Here is a 16,648-nt window from a genome sequence, read left to right as displayed (position 1 = left end):
GATTCGCACATAAAAAATAATAATTGGTATAAAAAAAGCATTCAGCTCCTCACAGTTCCTTTTCTTTTATTAAGATAACAGCAAGTCTCTTAGGAATTTAAACACTACAGAAGATAAGAACATTCATTCCGGAGTGTGAAAACAGCTCAATGCATTTAGCCTGTAGGAAGAAAACAATAAAACAAATCAATGGTAAGCTTGTAAATGCTGCAATTTTAGTTTGAAAAGGAGTGTCTGAATTGGAAATAACTGGGCAAGTCACAGATTAACCTCCCTCTATCACTTATCGATCCACATTTATTACTTTTAAATGTGGGTAATTGGGGAGAGTTTGGTGCAATCTCTGTCTGCATCTTTATAGAATGGCTCCAGTAGGTGCATGGGCCTTAAGTGCACTCATAAATTGGTTTTATGAGTTTCTGAGACATATCGCTGTTAATGTTTCCACTCGACGGCTTTATGGCCACATTGTAGTGACTCCGCTGAAAGATACTTTCTAACATATTGCAAAAGTGATGCTGACCAAAAATATATAGCTTGGATTTAAAGCTTTAATTTAAATGTTAATGCAGTGTTTAGCACAACTAAAGCTACATCAGTGCTGGTTTTAGAAAGAGAATTCTAGGAAATAAAGATAAAGTCTGTCAGTGATAGTGAAAATTAATTCACTGCTCTTTATTTTTTTTATTTTTTTGTTTTTATTAGACTCTGTAAAAGAACTGAAGTCAGTGAGTGACTAATCAGAGCCGCAAAACCTGAATGAATTTGCAAGATAAAGAAGTGATCATAAAAGAATAGCACGTAATACTGCAGAGACACTATTATTGTATATGCATGTCTGTCCGTGTGGCTGCACATTCATGCACACCCTGTACAACTCCCTGTATTATTCTCCAGATGTTCTCTTTCACAGCTCCGTAACAGACTACGGGCATTTAGCTGCACTTTCTATTTTCCATCATCCCCATCGCTCCGACTCACACCATCCGATCCCTCCATCAAAGCGGAGCCACTTTGCCAAACATGATCCCTGCCTGTTGTGTGTTGGTTTGGTTTCGAGAAGCGGATTAAACAGTTCCCACCAACTCTCTGATGTGGACCTTATCTCAGGTTTCTCTTGACACTGGCAGTGCTGTGGTGTTATTAGAAGCTAAAGGGCTTTGTTATGGAACACAAAAGACAGAGCTAGGCAGCAGTTAGTAAGGCTTTGTTAAGGGTCAGAGAGGTGTTAAATAGACTACACCTGGAGCTGTGTTAACACCTTCACCTGAGACATTCAAACTTCCATGGAAAGGAGTTCCACTCAATTAGGGAAACTCACAGAAGACGGAAGTTGTGAGGAGGAAAACAAGATAATTGTGACAGAAATATCAAACATTATCAATGGCTTTAAAATAACACACAAATAAATACTTCAGGGAATTTGTTAAAGATGTTCAGTTGCAAGTTAAATAAAATGACACATGGCACAGTAGTATTTTTCCGATTTCTAAATTGAGTATTGTCTTTAAACATTTTCAAGAGGCTGACTAAATCAATTTCTCAATAGACGGCCTCTCTTTACTGTTGGAATGGAGCCAATCACTGCCCTTCTCTGGGGCTTGCTGTTTATTGATCATTGTATTGCATGGTTGTAATGTGATGTCAGTGCTTGTCTTACCTGCCTGAGCAAGCAGGTAGTGGAAAAAAAAACCTACTGGATCAGGTCCAAACAAAAACCCAAACCCCTCAGTATAAATCGACTGCACAGAACCTTTCTGATTGTTCCCCCGAAATAATTGAAAAGACAGAAATAAGCCTTTTCGTTCGGTAATTCAATTCAATTCAATTTCAAAAATACATTTGCCCACAGTGGTGCTCCAGAATAACTTTGGGGAGGGGGGAGAATGAGACCACATTCTGGGCCAGCTCAGCGTCAGGCCTTGTTACTCTGGATCCCCATCTCTTCTCCCTCCCACCTCCTTTCATCCCCCTCTTATCCCTCTTTTATCCCCCCCCCCCCCCCCCCCCAAGACTAGTCTGGCTGGCCTACACACGCGATCCTCACGCTAGCTGGGCCTAAGCCCCGTAAAGGCTAACACAAGCTCGGTGTAAAAACTCCTATAGGGGCCCACCTCCGTCCCCTCCATCCCCCTCGCTACCCCACCAATCCCCCTCTTCCCTTCTTGTGCTGCCTGACTACACTTTCGCTTCGCATTACTTCTGCTATTCTAACTTTTCCACTTCTGAGCACTATCAATTATGCACTAGAATAACAGTGGGGCCAGGCTTGGCAGCAGGACATAAAGGCCGATTATGAGTGTGAATAATTCAGCCATCTTCGTGCCATGTTCCTCTTACCAGTGATACAGGCAGGAAAGGCTTTGCAGCTAATGTACGACAGCAGACACAATCTGACCCGGGTATAATATAAGGACAGCTCTTTACATCGCAGAGAAAGGATATAAAAAGTGTGGCTAGACTGCATTATTAAAACTGCTGCAAAAACCCAATGTCACTCACAGATTGACAAGTCTGACACCTTCATGGACCTGGCGACTGAAACCTGTCAGTCTGTTAAACAGAAAACTGGCTTCAAAGAAATCCATTCAAGCAACAAAGAAGTCTAGAAAGTTATCATAAAATCTATCATCACTCCTCGTGAATGTTTTTGCTTAAAGTCGCGTGATCCAAATCGCCATCATCACCTTCATGCTGAAAACATGTCTGCCTTGACTGGGTTTTTCTTGAATTGCGTGCTAAGGTTTGCAAGTGCTACTCTTCTTAGAGATCACAAACAGTAATGAATATTTCATCACTCCACCCAAAGCCAAGCACGCACTCTAATCCAATACGAAGAATATGATGCATCTCATTTCCCACAGACTAATAGTCTACCTCAACTCTGTACCTCATAAAAAGTACCAATGAAACATCTGCAAATTGTCAGGCTTTTCCATAATGGGTGTAATAAACAGATGGCACTTTTTATTTTATAGAATCGAACTAAAATGTTGTACAGTGCAAACTTTTAAATCTATGAAAATCTGATTAAGGGGAAACCTATCAATATATATAACATGTAAAAAAAAAAATCAACAAATAATTACCATTTTTTAAATTTTATTTGACGTCTTCTGCACTGGACTGCATTTCCCTTTAAGATGTTATTTTGACATCACATTTTTTTTTAAATAAAAATTTAAAGCAATTGTAGAATTTCTCTGTGCTCAAGTGTATAATTGTATTTCAACAGAGGTTGCTACTTCTCTGTAATTTCTCAATTTTAGCGGCTACATTTTTTTCTTTAAAACAGATTTTACTTCTGAATTAATGTTGTACACTTTTTTTTTGATCTGTTGAAAATGTAACTTGTTCAATTATGTTTGCAATGCCACAAAATGGTAGCACTTCTTGGAAAATATCGAAAGGGCATTACGCACAAAACAGCCGGGGCAAACACTATTTCGTTTGTGAAAGAAAGCCACTTCGCTCCCTCCTATTTGTGCTTCCGTTTGCAATGCACGCTCTAATCCTGGCTGGAATGTCTCCGGTCGTGGAGTCCTGCGGCCCTGAGGAACAGAACAGCAGGTGAAACTGAACTCTCTGAGGACTTGTCCTGCCTCACAGCTACTCCAGTAGTTCAACTGTATAGTTCAACCAGACCTTCTGTTACACAAGAGCTCAAATGCGTGAGAAAACTAAGCCTCTGAACCAGGAAGGTGTTTTTCGTGGAACGGGGGGAGAAAAAATAACTGTTTTAATAAATCAAACACATGAGCTTTTCAAGTGTAATTTTTAAACAAACTGGTATTTTTTATTGTTTACTGAGCCCTCACTACTACAACTGGTGAAGTCTGCAGATTATTACAGATTCGAGATTATTAAATTTGCCTTAGAACATTATCCTAGCTGAGCTTTAATCACTGTTGCCTCATGAATGCAATTCTAAGACGTCTGAAATTCTGAATATTTCAAAGAAAAAATAACGGATTCAGACACGGCTACCTCTTTGTGTCTGGCTGTTGTCACATTTTCATTTCATCACACCGTTTCATCACAGACACACACACACACACATGGTAGCTTTATCTTGGAGCTGGGATCTTAAGTAGAAGTGGGGAAGGGGGTTAGGGTTTTAAAAAGATTAAAAGAAAATAAACACAAACCAAAAAACAGGGGGAAACTGAAAGAGAGTGGAGGCGACTGTCAGTCAAAAGCTGCAGCCACAACACTGAGCCTAATGCTGACAGTGGGCATGCTGGGTCACCTCAGCAGGACCCCTGGAGCCAAGGACAGTACAGTTAAAGATCTGATAATCCCAGGCACAAGAGAAGAGGAAGGGCGGGAGGACAAGAAGGAGAGGACAGTATGGCGCAAAGAGCAAAAGAACAGGAGGAAAACCAACTGGCCTATATTCCTGGGATATTTGGCGGGATACGGAACAAAGGGCATGGAGTGTGTGGATAAAGACAAAGGAGGGAAGTAATGAGTAGAAAAACTTGTTTTTAAAAAAATGCGCACTTCCACCAACCATTTCAAAAGCATGGAAACCAACCAAAATCTATAAATCCATCGTCGCTTCGACATTTACAAGGCCAGGTGATGACTGCCTCCTCTAGTTTAGTGATGTTTTGGGTCTCAAAGCTCAATGGTGAGATTAAGGACATTAAAAACTTTTGTACGCATGCCTATCCTAGAGGAAAAACACACATACTCCTGAGGATGTAGCCATAGGCAGCGCACATCACCTCTGTTTATCAGGAGGGCTTAGGCCACTTTGGGGACTCCCCTTAAGTCTCACTTATCTCATTAGACCCTTAAAACTGATTAATATGAATGCCAGCAGAGGCCAGCTCAAGGCATTCTTAAGAAAGGAGGGAAGGAGGAAAAAGAGAAGAGAAGGATGGGGGGGATTTTAGAGGAAGGGGGTTTTTGTGTCTCCGGACAATGAGCTGATGGCTTTTTAAGCCTCTCAGTGGCTCTGGGTTAATACCCAGGGCTGCAGTCATGGGATAGGCCGCGGTTCAAAGGCTGCTGCACTCCAAGGCTCACTGCTCGCTGATTTAGAGGAAGAAAATAAACAAGCAGAATAAATACCACATCTCTTGCAACTTGAACCTCGCTAAAGAAATAATGAACTACCCTTCCAAACCAGAGCAGTACGTATATGTTTGTTGGTGTCCGTCTATGTTCTTTGGGGTGTCATATTTGGTTATGAGGGCTAATGTTCAGAGTAAGCCAGACCAGTCAAAGCTGGGCCTGGATGAGAGGAGAGGGTGAAGATGGGATTTATCACACATTCCGGGGATCAATCGTTTTCTCTTCAGGGGAAAAAAAAAAAGCACACTCAGTACAGTTTCACACAGGAATACCAACTGCGGCACGTAAACAAAGACTGACATGCGCATGCACACACAATGCAACTTCACAAAATGGGAAAACTATCAAGCAGCTCTCAGAGGAGCAGGCTCAGAGAATTGGGTCAAGAATAGTGCTGTGCTCTGCTATAGTAGCGGGGTTTGTGTTTCTGCCGCTTTATTAAAGAAGGCCTTGGAGCAGAGGTCGGATCAGGATAAACATGGAAACACATACAAACTTATCTATGGGCACAAATAACTACGCACATATGCATGCGGACACTCACAAACACAAAACATTCGCTCATCTTAGCATCAAAGCCAAACTCAACTGAGGACGTTAGACTTGTTTCAGTGTTACACATTTTTCAAAATGATTTATTAACTGCATGATTCCAGATTCTTCTTAGAGTTTAGATCAAACAAACATCTGTTGCCCGATAAAAGCTTCAGAGCCAGGAGAGTAGATCCGAAAAAAACAGCTTTTCATGCCAAAGTAGTAGCCAATAAAGTTCATTTTAGCCTACTTTGAATTATGAGATATTTTTAAAACATAGTATGATGGGTCTAAAAAAATATTTTCATTTCTTTCATTTCACTTTTTTGTCAGAATTCTACTTAGTCTTATTAGACCTTTAGCCTTCAAACTGATTCAGCCAGAAAGACAAGCTGAGTCAAAGACAAATATGAACAGATTTGTTTCAAAATTAGATATCTGCCATCTGAATCACAGTCATGCATAATTATCAACAGTATTCATCACAATGAAAATTTTCATAACCTTTGGTTGTAAAAGAGACCTACTTCTGAGGACAAAAACAGCTCCTTCTTATTGTACCAATTTGTCTCCGCAGCAGATATATAGCATTTTGGAATGAAACCCTCCATTAAGCCGCTACATTGCACACGCCCTGGCATTCCAGCTATGATGCATGCTTTTCAGTGGAAAATGCACTTTCAAGGGCACAGTGTGTCACAGTAGTTAAGGCCGAGATGCAACTTAGTACCACAGCACCAACCCCCAAGTAAACATAGCCCTATGTGTGAGAGTCCTCTGTGTCATAGGAAACAAAGCAGGGGTCTAAACCTGAGCAAGCTTAATCCTGTCTCTGTAGAAAATAGCCCCAGTGTCACTAAAAACCCAAACCGCAAAGGCAACATCTCCTCAGGGCGAAGACCCGGAGTCTGTCCCCTGGAGAACCACCACCAACCGACCGACCACTGTCACCACCAGGGAGACAGAGAGACGGACAGGCAGCAAGCCACATGCATCTTTAAACCTTGGCAAGGGCAGATGGGGGAGGTGGGAGGGGGGTGAAGCAGATGAGAGAGGATGGGTAAGGCAAGTTGGAAATGAGGGAAAATGCCACCTTTTTCTTTTCCACACACTGTGTCACCCCTGGCTACTACATGCCTCTCTCCTCGTGTCTGGCGCTTGCATTATGCTCCTCCTGTCCTCCCTTTTTCTGTCCAAAAGCGTACTCTACAACTTCAGCTGTGCACTCTCCCTTTCGCCTTGCCATTCACACCATTCTCCCTCACTCCTCTCCTTTGCCCTCCCTTTTTTTTCTCTCCTCGCTCTCTCTCTCGCTCCGTTCAGAACGCATGCATTACTTTCAGCCCCGGCTATGTGGAGTGGACAGACAGAGCAGAACAATGGCCGCCTTTCAGTCTCGCAGCCCAGCGTTGGAGGGGGGCATTGGCTGCTAGTATTTTTCCCTACTGTCAATTCAAACAGGCTAATGCAGCTAGCTTATTATTGGCATGTCTCGCTACAACCGCAGGCTGAACAAAGTGGAAGCAACATTGTTTGTTTGCTTGTTTGTTTATATGTAGGTCGGTGGATAATTGTCACAGCGAGGGGGGGACTTTGCAAAAGAGGTGTTGATATGAAAACAAGGCCAAGGAATCAATTAACCCTATCCCCTTAATTTCCTTCACTTATTTGTGACTGTGCGAACAAAGAAACACTCAATCCCAAAGACATTCACCACATACTGGTAACGGCAACATCCCAGGCTAGAAGAACTACTTTATGATTGCTAAGATGTGTTTCCAGAGATACAAAAGTCTGGAAATAGTCCAAGTAGATTGTGTCAATACCAAACGGAAAGCAGACCACACAACTGTGCAGTCCCAGTGTGTGTTTCTTAGTCTGTCTGTGAAGACGAATTACCTCATGAGTCATTTACAACTGGCTACAACCCGTCAATTAGGTCTTTATTCACAAGCTAGAGATGTGTTCTCTTCTGGGATCTATTCTCCACACTGCTGCCCAGCTAGAAAAACATCCAGTCACTCCCCCGCAGCCCCCCAAGTTAAATAAGGAAAACGGCAGCGTACAGTCCGAAGTCAGCCTACCATGAAAGGAATTATCTGTGGAAAATGTGTCTGGCAAAAAACGAACAGTCTCAATCGTTCCCGTCACATTTTCCAGTTGAAAAGTAAGCGGTGACAAAAAAAAAAATTATACCCATCAGCTGTTTTGGCCTTTACGTGTAGCTGCTGTAAATACAGTATGACTTTGACAGTAAATGAGTTTAACGAGGTCAAATCAACCAAAGCATAAAGAGCTGGTTTACATCAACCAAATATGTGTGGCTTTCACTTCAATTGTACTCTCGAAATGCATTAAGTTGAGAGGAGAGGGCACAGGAGGCTATCAGAGCTCTCTCAGTAGCGCGCCTTTCTGGCCAGGGGCAGTAGATCAACCAAGTGTTACTACAGTAACAGCTGCTTCTAAGCCTCCATCTTACAGAGGAGCGCAGAGGACCTGGAGAAGAATATGGTAGCGCCATTTTCAGCCATGAACGAGGACCTGGAATACACAATAGCGAGATTCCTGGATTGACGATTCAACGCTTATTGGACTTGGAATAATCCTGTATTCCTGCTTGTTGGTCTCCTAAAATGAATCAAGCTTTTGCGAGTATTTTTTCTCTCTTTACTTTGTCCATCAATAATAATTTACCAATGTGTTTACAGTAAATATCCAGCTTTCGACCGGGGCGGCATAAGGCAACTTTAAGGGGGGGAAAATTGGCAAAACAAATTCTACAACTTTGAATGAAAAAGACAGAATAGCAGGGATAGAGGAAAAGAAATAGCCCATGAATAAACAAACACATGCAGCTAGCACAAAGACAACAAACAAAACATTATTTTCATCTTTCTTGTGCCAGAATATAAGTCTTGCATCAGGCTTTGCACATGTGGATGTTGCATAAGCTGGTTAATACTTTATTGTTTCCAAGTAAAGCTATACAGAATTTTCCCTCAAGGGTTGAATGCCAAGGGTTGAATGAGGGCTAAAAGACAGATCGTTCAGCTGATAGCAGTGTTTCAGCACTCCATCTGACCTTGGAGTGATTACTCTGGAAACAAAAACCTGGACATTAAAATGTGGTTGCCTGGGTAAAGAGAGGGTGACGTGCGACTGAAATGAAACCGCCATTCAATACGATTGTCCACGTTTGTCGATACAGACAAGATATCCAGGTGGATAACGGACTTTGGTATTTTTAAGGCGCTTGGTCCTAATTTTGTACTGTTTACCTCAATCGGGCTGCACAACATTTATCAAATCATGGGCAAAAATGAGTTTTTCCATTGCTGTGTTTTCTTAAACAACTCAGCAAATAAAAAGTCTAATATATATATATATATATATATATATATTCAGTTGGTCACTAGAAAGCACCAGAAATAGCTCAAACACATAAATGTCTGAATTTGAAAAGACTTCTGAAGAGTATAATGTGCTTAGAAATAATATAGTCATTAATCTAAATATACACACACATATACACACACACACACACACACACGCACGCACAGGGAATGTCTTTTCTGTCCAGTTGTAGGCTGCCTTCAACAGGATTAGCATATCCAAGACTACAGCCTGACCACCAGGCACCCCCGGCGACAGGGCTGCTTCTGTCCGCCGCATAGCACCTCTACAAGGGTCACGGCCAAGAGTCCTCCCCCTCTTCCACTGCGCGCTGAAGAACAGCTGCTCTGCCAAGCACATTGACTAAGCATTGACTACTGCCTGCTGTGCTCATTTTCTAGTTAATAGAAAAAAAATCTCATTTAAATGGAAAGTGCATTTACAGGTCTGGTGAGAAAACACAAACTGCCATTTAAACCCAATAAAAGTATTATATCACACAACACCATCATTACAGTTTGCCGGTTTTCCGTCAGGTCCCGTGTTTATTACTCGCTCTCTTTGTGTCCCCCCTCCAATTCGCCGTCCCCGCAGCTCGGCCGCTGCCTGCGTCTGCCAATGCCACGGGCATAAAAAAATGACAGAGCAAGGGGTCATTAACGAGAACTAATCAGCCGTCAGACAGAGAGACGGAGGGAGAGAGAAGAACACAGCTCAGATGGAGTTTAAAAATGAAGATGAGGAGGACAGGGCAGAGTTGAATGGCAACAAACTTTTAGGTTTTTAAACTAAAGGTTTGCAGATTTTTTATGAATAAAAGTGAACGTAATAATATTAGCATATAAAATTTTCACATCTGTTAGTGACAGATGGGCGTAAAGACGAGTTTTCCACCTCGAGGCGTATGTGCCTTTGTGTAAGGTCAGCATTCACACACACATACATTCAGGCACGGGTTGACAAGAGATTTATTCGGGTCCCATTGGTCTGTGACAGGTAATGAGAAGTCAAAAGGAGAACAATGTAATTATTCTGCTATCTGTGAGTCTGAAGGAAAGGAAACAAGCCCAACATGACCTCATGCACACGAACGCACGCGCATGAAAACAGGCACAGACATGCCTGCAACAAAAGCAAGCCGACACCACCGACACAACTCTATAACTATATATAAATATATGTACACCTCAGTTGCTGTGCATTTTAAGAATGCAAATGTGAAAAGTACAACTCAAAGCAGTGTGCTGGAATAACATCTTTGTTGAGCTACAAATTGTGCAGCAAAACACAAATCACCTTGAGCAATTTGCATGACCACAACCGCATCAAACTGTTTATGTTAATAACACCTTCCACTTCAAGGAGAGTTCTAGTTACTAGTTTGTCATTCACAGGCCAACTTTCTGCTTCGTTATTCCTCGCTGTATGTGTGTGACCTCTCCCTGAGCTCCTCTCAGAGTGTGCCTGACCTCTGCGTGTCTTTCTCCACCATCAACCGTGGAGGGACTCCGAAAATATCTAATTGTATTCATTCATTTTCTGTGCCTGGAAAGAAGAGAGAGGAGAGGAGGGAGGGAGGGAGGAAGAGATAGAGAGAGGGAGAGGAAGGGACGAGGAGAGGCAGCAGAGAGCCGAGAGGCAACACGGAAGAAAGCCAAAGAGGGATATGGGGAAGAAGAAAGGGCAGAGGAGGAGAATGGAAGGGAAGGGAAGGGAAGGGCCGTCTCTTCGGCACTACAGCTGAGACATCATTAGAGCCGCTGTCTGTCCCCTTATTAGAATAAATGCTCACGAGCAAAGACAGTCAGCGGAATAGCAGAAGGGCAGAATCCACAGAGAGAAGTGTTATTTCAAACTGAAGAAACTCTCTAAGGACACATGAAACTTCAGGATTTCTTACTGTTCTCTGAACGGGCCCCTCAAAATAAGTTTTTGACGGCCAAGGTGGTAAACTTCTAAATTAAGCTATTAAGAGAAAATCTCGAAGGAAATCGGAGCCATGAAAAGAGAAAACTAAAAGAGAAAGAGTGGATGTGTCAAAGAGGGAGAGAGAGATAAAGGTGTGATATTCCAAATAATAAAGCAGTTAACAAGTTTCTGGTCTCACGCTGCTGCTGTAAGAGACAACGGTGGAATGAAGCCAACGAAACAGCAAGGAATCCCCCCGTCAGCCTCAGACCAAATCACCAAACAACACAAACACCCAGCAGAAATGACTGTGGCACTGCTGGCAACAAATAATACTCTTAACTAATAAAGTATTCCACACTGATCTGCAATTTGCTTCCAATTCAGACAACTGGATAACTGGAGAGGAAATTCTAATTTTATGTTGACCAAAAGTTCAATTTTAAACATAGAAATTCCCCATCTGAGATTCAATATGACAATGTGAGCAATAAGAGAAACCACCAGTAAGCTTTGTTTACCAGCGACTCAAACTACAGTAAAATTGACTCTTTGAGCTTCGAATTCTTTCACTTTCTTGTCTTCAAACTTTCTCCAATGCCACATGCAACAAACTATTTTTTTTAGTTTTCTACTTCATTGATGTCACTTTTTACACTCATTTTTCATTTTAAATCTGAAATCAAGTGTAGACTCCCCCCAAAAAGCCAAACAGATGTGACAAAGTTAACAAATGAAACTATTTTAGTCAGTATTTCTATGTTGAGGCTTTCTCCAGAACAATTCTTTCTGTGCATTTCAGGCGATTAAGTAAGCAAGCAGAGCATAACATATTGCACACACTGATGTGAAACATCCAATTTGGGTACTATAAATTAAAAACAAAACAGATTTTATGACAAAACCAAACTACTACTTTAGTGTGAGGCATTATCTAGCTTGGGCAAGTCTGCGGAAGCTGCAGTTTCATATGGGGCAAAAAAAAAAAAAAAAAAAAAAGAATGGCGACAAATGGATTTTTCTGTAGGTAGTAAAACAAGCCTTGAATGACTGTGGTCAGATGTGAATAACAAAGAATGTAAAAGTCAAACTAGAAAATAAAATTAAGTAAAATTTAAAAAACATCAGAATGGTCCTTTAAGTTACATTAGGTTTAATTTACTGCTATCGTAAACTAGCGTGTCTTTGGCTCAGACGTGCCTGTTTGTGTGCCTGGGCGTTCCACAGTGTACATTCTTGCAGCGGTCGTACTTTCAGTGTGACTGTGAAGCCTCAGAACAAAGACAGACGCAGGCAAGTTATGCTACAGTGCCACGGCCAGGTTTCTACTGTAATGCACGAGGAAAGGGACTCAATATTTATTAACTGAGTCATCAATAAGACGAGTTTGCTATCTCTCCCTGCCTGCCTGCTTCCTCTGCTGTTACATTACCTTAGTGGCTTCCTACCTCAGCCCTGCAGGGCGAGAGTCAAGCAAACTCTATTTAGAGTAAGTAGAACAGAGTGACTGGTGTTAGCACTACAGCCTCTGTGAAAACCTGTTTCCTTTCCTCAGGCGATTGAGAGCTTCAGAAACAGATGAGGCTCAGGAAACTATCTATTTCTTAGATTTTACTGGGGACTCAAAGAGAGGAGAAGGCACAACATGCATGCAGTCGAGTGGATCACCTTGTTTTCTCTCGGTCAGTGTTACTGTGTCAGATCTGAGATTAACAGGACTTAAATTTCCTCTTTTTTCTAACTACACTTTTTTTTTACTTCACTGAAAATGAGAAAACTTGTCAGCACATCTGGAAAGTATCAAGTTAACCGAGCAGCCAGTCAAGTCAAAACTTTTTTGTTGGGGGGGGAAAAAAATCTAATGAAAGTCTGTCTATCAACAGCAGAAATCAAGATTTAACTCAAAATTGTGTTTGCCTCTGTTGAGGAAAGCGCTCCATAAATAAACAGTTGGGGTAAGTCGGAGCAGGGACCTAGACCACAGCAGTCATGCTCGATGGTATATCAGGCCGAGGATCTCCACACCCCGCTACGCTGGCCCCGACTTCAGGAGAGAGCTTACAGTCGGCCCTCCGTCCTGTAGCCCCGACCGCTAATTGTTTCAAGCAATAAATCATGTTTTCCCAAACTTCAAACTGAATGTAAATAGTTGTGCAACAAATTCAGCGTGTGCTATTAATGGCTTTGCGCACTTGGAGGGTAAGCTGAGGATTTTATTCAACAAATACTAAGTGCCATTGGCAGTTAAGTGAAAGATCTCTGTAAACTCCAGCAACAGCGTTTAGACTTAATAAGCCTGGGACAAGGCTGTACAGTGTAAGTCCGTGAGGTACTTTTAGTGGGAAACGCTGCCTCGACAAACGTGTACAATGTACACTGAGGTCGAGTCAAGGCTGCCCGAGTACTGAGGCTTTTGGCCCGAGGAGTGTAGCACGTCTGAGAAACTTTTATTTTAACTTGAGTCAACAACACATGAAATCCTCACTTCACCACTAACAGATACTTAGTTAAATCATAAAATGTTGAACACTTAGTTATCCTTTTTTTAAACTATAAATGAAAAAGCGAAAAGCCACCTCTTTTTATCCCTGCAGCAATATCTACAATAAACTGAGCACTTATATATTTTTGAGACAGTAGATCTTATTTTTGTGCCTCTAAGCGTCTGAGCAAGCCACCAATTTGAAAAAATAGGAAAAAAAATATATCGGTACATTCACATTTAAAGGAAACTTTGTTCATTTTTAGGGAGCTGCACATTGTTGGAGAAAGTTTTCAAAAGTTTTGAAAGGATACGTTCCAGGCTTCCATAGTGACCAGTATTCAATACACGTAGTGGAATGAAACCTCTCACAGTTTCACGCCATCATGCAACACTAGGTTTTATATTCCAGGACTAGTTAGTCTTCTTTGGTCTATTTTAGCGAATTAATCTGTTATTTGTTCTCTACAAGCTTGAAAAACACCCTAATTAAGTTTATTTTTAAAAAATTTTCACTGTACCATAGTGAGCTTTAATGTAACGGGTCCAGATATAACACATTAAAACTCTGCTTTTTTTTAAATACAAAAAAACTTACAAGGTGTATGATATTGACTGGAAAACATAGAAATATTTAAACAAAATTAATTTTTAAAAATGTGCTCAATTTCAAAGTAAACCATTCCTCCATATAAAAAGGGATTCAAGAGCTGCTTCAAGAATTAGCTATCATAGAAAAAGAACTTTTATGAATTAAAAACTCTAAAATTGAACAAAAATCACCTTAATATTCCAAGTGGCCAACAACCTTCTATTTGTTTTTGTTGCTAAAATGGTCGTTTTCCTGCCTCTGTGATGTCAGTGGAGCTCTCCTCTAAGTACTTTTGGATGTGCTCGGATCGCTCTTTGCACCTAAAAGATATTATGGTGATTTTAGTTTACACTACATTCTTACATTTAGTAGCACAGGTTTCAATATAGTATGAGAGTCACATGGCAAGGTAAATACTGAAAACATGGAAAGAAAATGACGCACAGAAGCTGTCTTTCTCACACTACACAGGTCTGATCCGTTTGGCCTGTTCGTCTACAAGTGAAGTTTTCCAATACGTGTTGAGCAAAGAGTGGAAAAGAATCGCCACATTTTGTAGGTAAATTGACTTTTTTCGAATTTGTGCTGACCTGTTCGGGGTTTAGCCTGACTGGTTGCATTCTGGTGTTAATGGGTACACTGGGGTCGTGTAAATACTCAGCTTGGTTTCACCGAACAATACAAGATAACGTTCCGGGTTTTTTACAGCCGTTTTCAGCTCGGTCCCTGCACCTACAACTGAGTAATTCCCAATGAAAGTGTTGACCTTATGTGGACAATACTGACAGCGGATAAAGCGATGCAACAGCAGATCGAGAATCTCACGTCCAGGCCTCATTACGTACGGTTTTAATCTCTGGTTTCTCGGGGGACGCGCTGTTCGGGAGCAGCCACGTATTGAAATTAAAACACAGTAGTCTTTTTTTTTTTAAACATTCCTTCTCCAGTCCTCAGCTACAGCCCTGTACCTGCGGCTAACTGGCATTATGCCCTCACTGCGGAGAATAAACACCGATGTGGTCCAAGCAAACCTGCGGAGCCACGCAGAGGCAAGAAGGGACGCGGTGAAAACCTGCCCGGTGTGAGGCCACTTACTTGGTGTTGGTCCGGTTCCAGAAGACAGCGTAGCGGTCGGCCACTACTTTGGAGCTGGGCTCCTGGCTAAAAACACACATCAACAGCACCAGGCAGACGAAGAGGACCATTTCCAATTGCAGCATCACTACAGCGAAACTTCGGCACGTATTCCTCTTCAGCGGTCGGTCAGTCAGTCGAGTTGTACGGGGCGCTTCAACCGGGACAGTCTCATTCACATGTGGCCGTGTGTTGCTGGCGCAGAACTGCGAATGCCAAACGAATGCAACATGGAAAAGGCGAGTGGAGAAGCGCGCTGTGATGCGACCATTCGAGGGTGACACTTGGGAGGATGACACTTGTTCAGGTTATGTGAAGTTACAGAACCAACACCGCGTCACTGTGTTTTCTCTCTCGGATGCGGGGCGAGAGAGTCCAGATGAATCATGGAGCTTTTTTTTTTTAATTCGTGCAGGATGTCAGCTCTGACAAATCCGTGGTGGGCTGACAAAATATCTCTCCCTCTAATGCACAAACAGTGAGATCAGCATAAAGCCCACAAATGCGCAGCACAACAGGCAGCGTCTTCTCTGCTAGTGAGTGTTGCCTCTCTTTCTCTATCTCTCTCTCTCTCTACAAGGGAGCTCTACTGGATGTAGCCGGTGTCAGGGCAAATGACAACTGCTGAACACTTATTCTTACTCCAAACCGAAAGCGCAGAGGGGGATTAGTGAGCCCGAGATGTGATGGAGAAAAAAAAAACAGGAGAGGGGGGCTCAATGTGTCCAATGACGATGTGAGGCGCACGTCAGATGTCCATGTTTTCCAGGCAACTTTTTAAAGCCATACAGTCAGTGGCGGATGAATGGCAACGTTAGACTGTCGTTTCCAATGTACAAAAAAAAGAAGAATCGGACTGTTATCCTTGTCCTCGGCGATTTACCGGTGGTGTCACAGCCGTGGCGGGGAGGAGTCCTTCTCGGTTGTCGGGAGAGGACAGACGGCGTTGTGTTTTCTCATGCGCTTCTCTCTCTGTCCGTGGAGACGCTTGTTTATGTCCGCATCACCAAGTGTCCTCCCTCATATATAAGCCATCGTGCAGGAATTCAAAAAAAAAAGAAAAATGCTGCGCTCTCCCATGTGCGTGCCGTGTAAAGTCTTCCCCCCTTTCTTGTGATTTTTAAAACGCCGGGACACGCAGGAAGGTGAGGGCGCAGGCAGGCAGGCAGGCAGCTCCAGACGCCAACTGAGAGAGTGGGTTTGGTTACGGCGGAGCGGGGGATAGTCCCATTGGTTTGGAATTATTTGAATGGGCGTCACTCGAACAAAGCCAAACCCCTCCTCCTCCTCCCCTCCCCCCACCCACCTCCCCCCTCCACCTAAAAGCGAGCTAATTCAATTACGGGAAAGGTAGAGGCTGGAAGGGGACAAAAGGGGGGGAGAGGTGCGCAGGACAGGGACCGCTTTTAGATACTCCGCTGTCAGATCCGACGGATAAGTGCGTACGGTGCTATTTAATTACATGCAAACGGACGCAGCGGACCAGAGAAGATCATGGGTTCAGTTACTTTCTCTTAGTTTAA

The 16,648-nt window shown here is 42.5% G+C and overlaps 1 protein-coding gene across 1 annotated transcript in view; it reads right to left on the bottom strand.

Moving 5' to 3' along the window:
- efna5b (ephrin-A5b) overlaps nt 1–16,338 on the bottom strand; it is a 93,840-nt gene extending 77,502 nt beyond the window's left edge. Inside the window, exon 1 of the mRNA XM_022200621.2 lies at nt 15,087–16,338. Within this exon, the coding sequence (XP_022056313.1) occupies nt 15,087–15,211 (125 nt within the window). The 5' untranslated portion in view covers nt 15,212–16,338. The remainder of the gene's footprint in view (nt 1–15,086) is intronic.
- Between the last annotated feature and the right edge of the window lie 310 nt (nt 16,339–16,648).

Source organism: Acanthochromis polyacanthus, chromosome 7 (genome assembly GCF_021347895.1).
Source record: "Acanthochromis polyacanthus isolate Apoly-LR-REF ecotype Palm Island chromosome 7, KAUST_Apoly_ChrSc, whole genome shotgun sequence".
In the NCBI taxonomy this organism is placed as follows: domain Eukaryota; kingdom Metazoa; phylum Chordata; class Actinopteri; family Pomacentridae; genus Acanthochromis; species Acanthochromis polyacanthus.
This window is presented reverse-complemented; position numbering and strand designations above follow the sequence as displayed.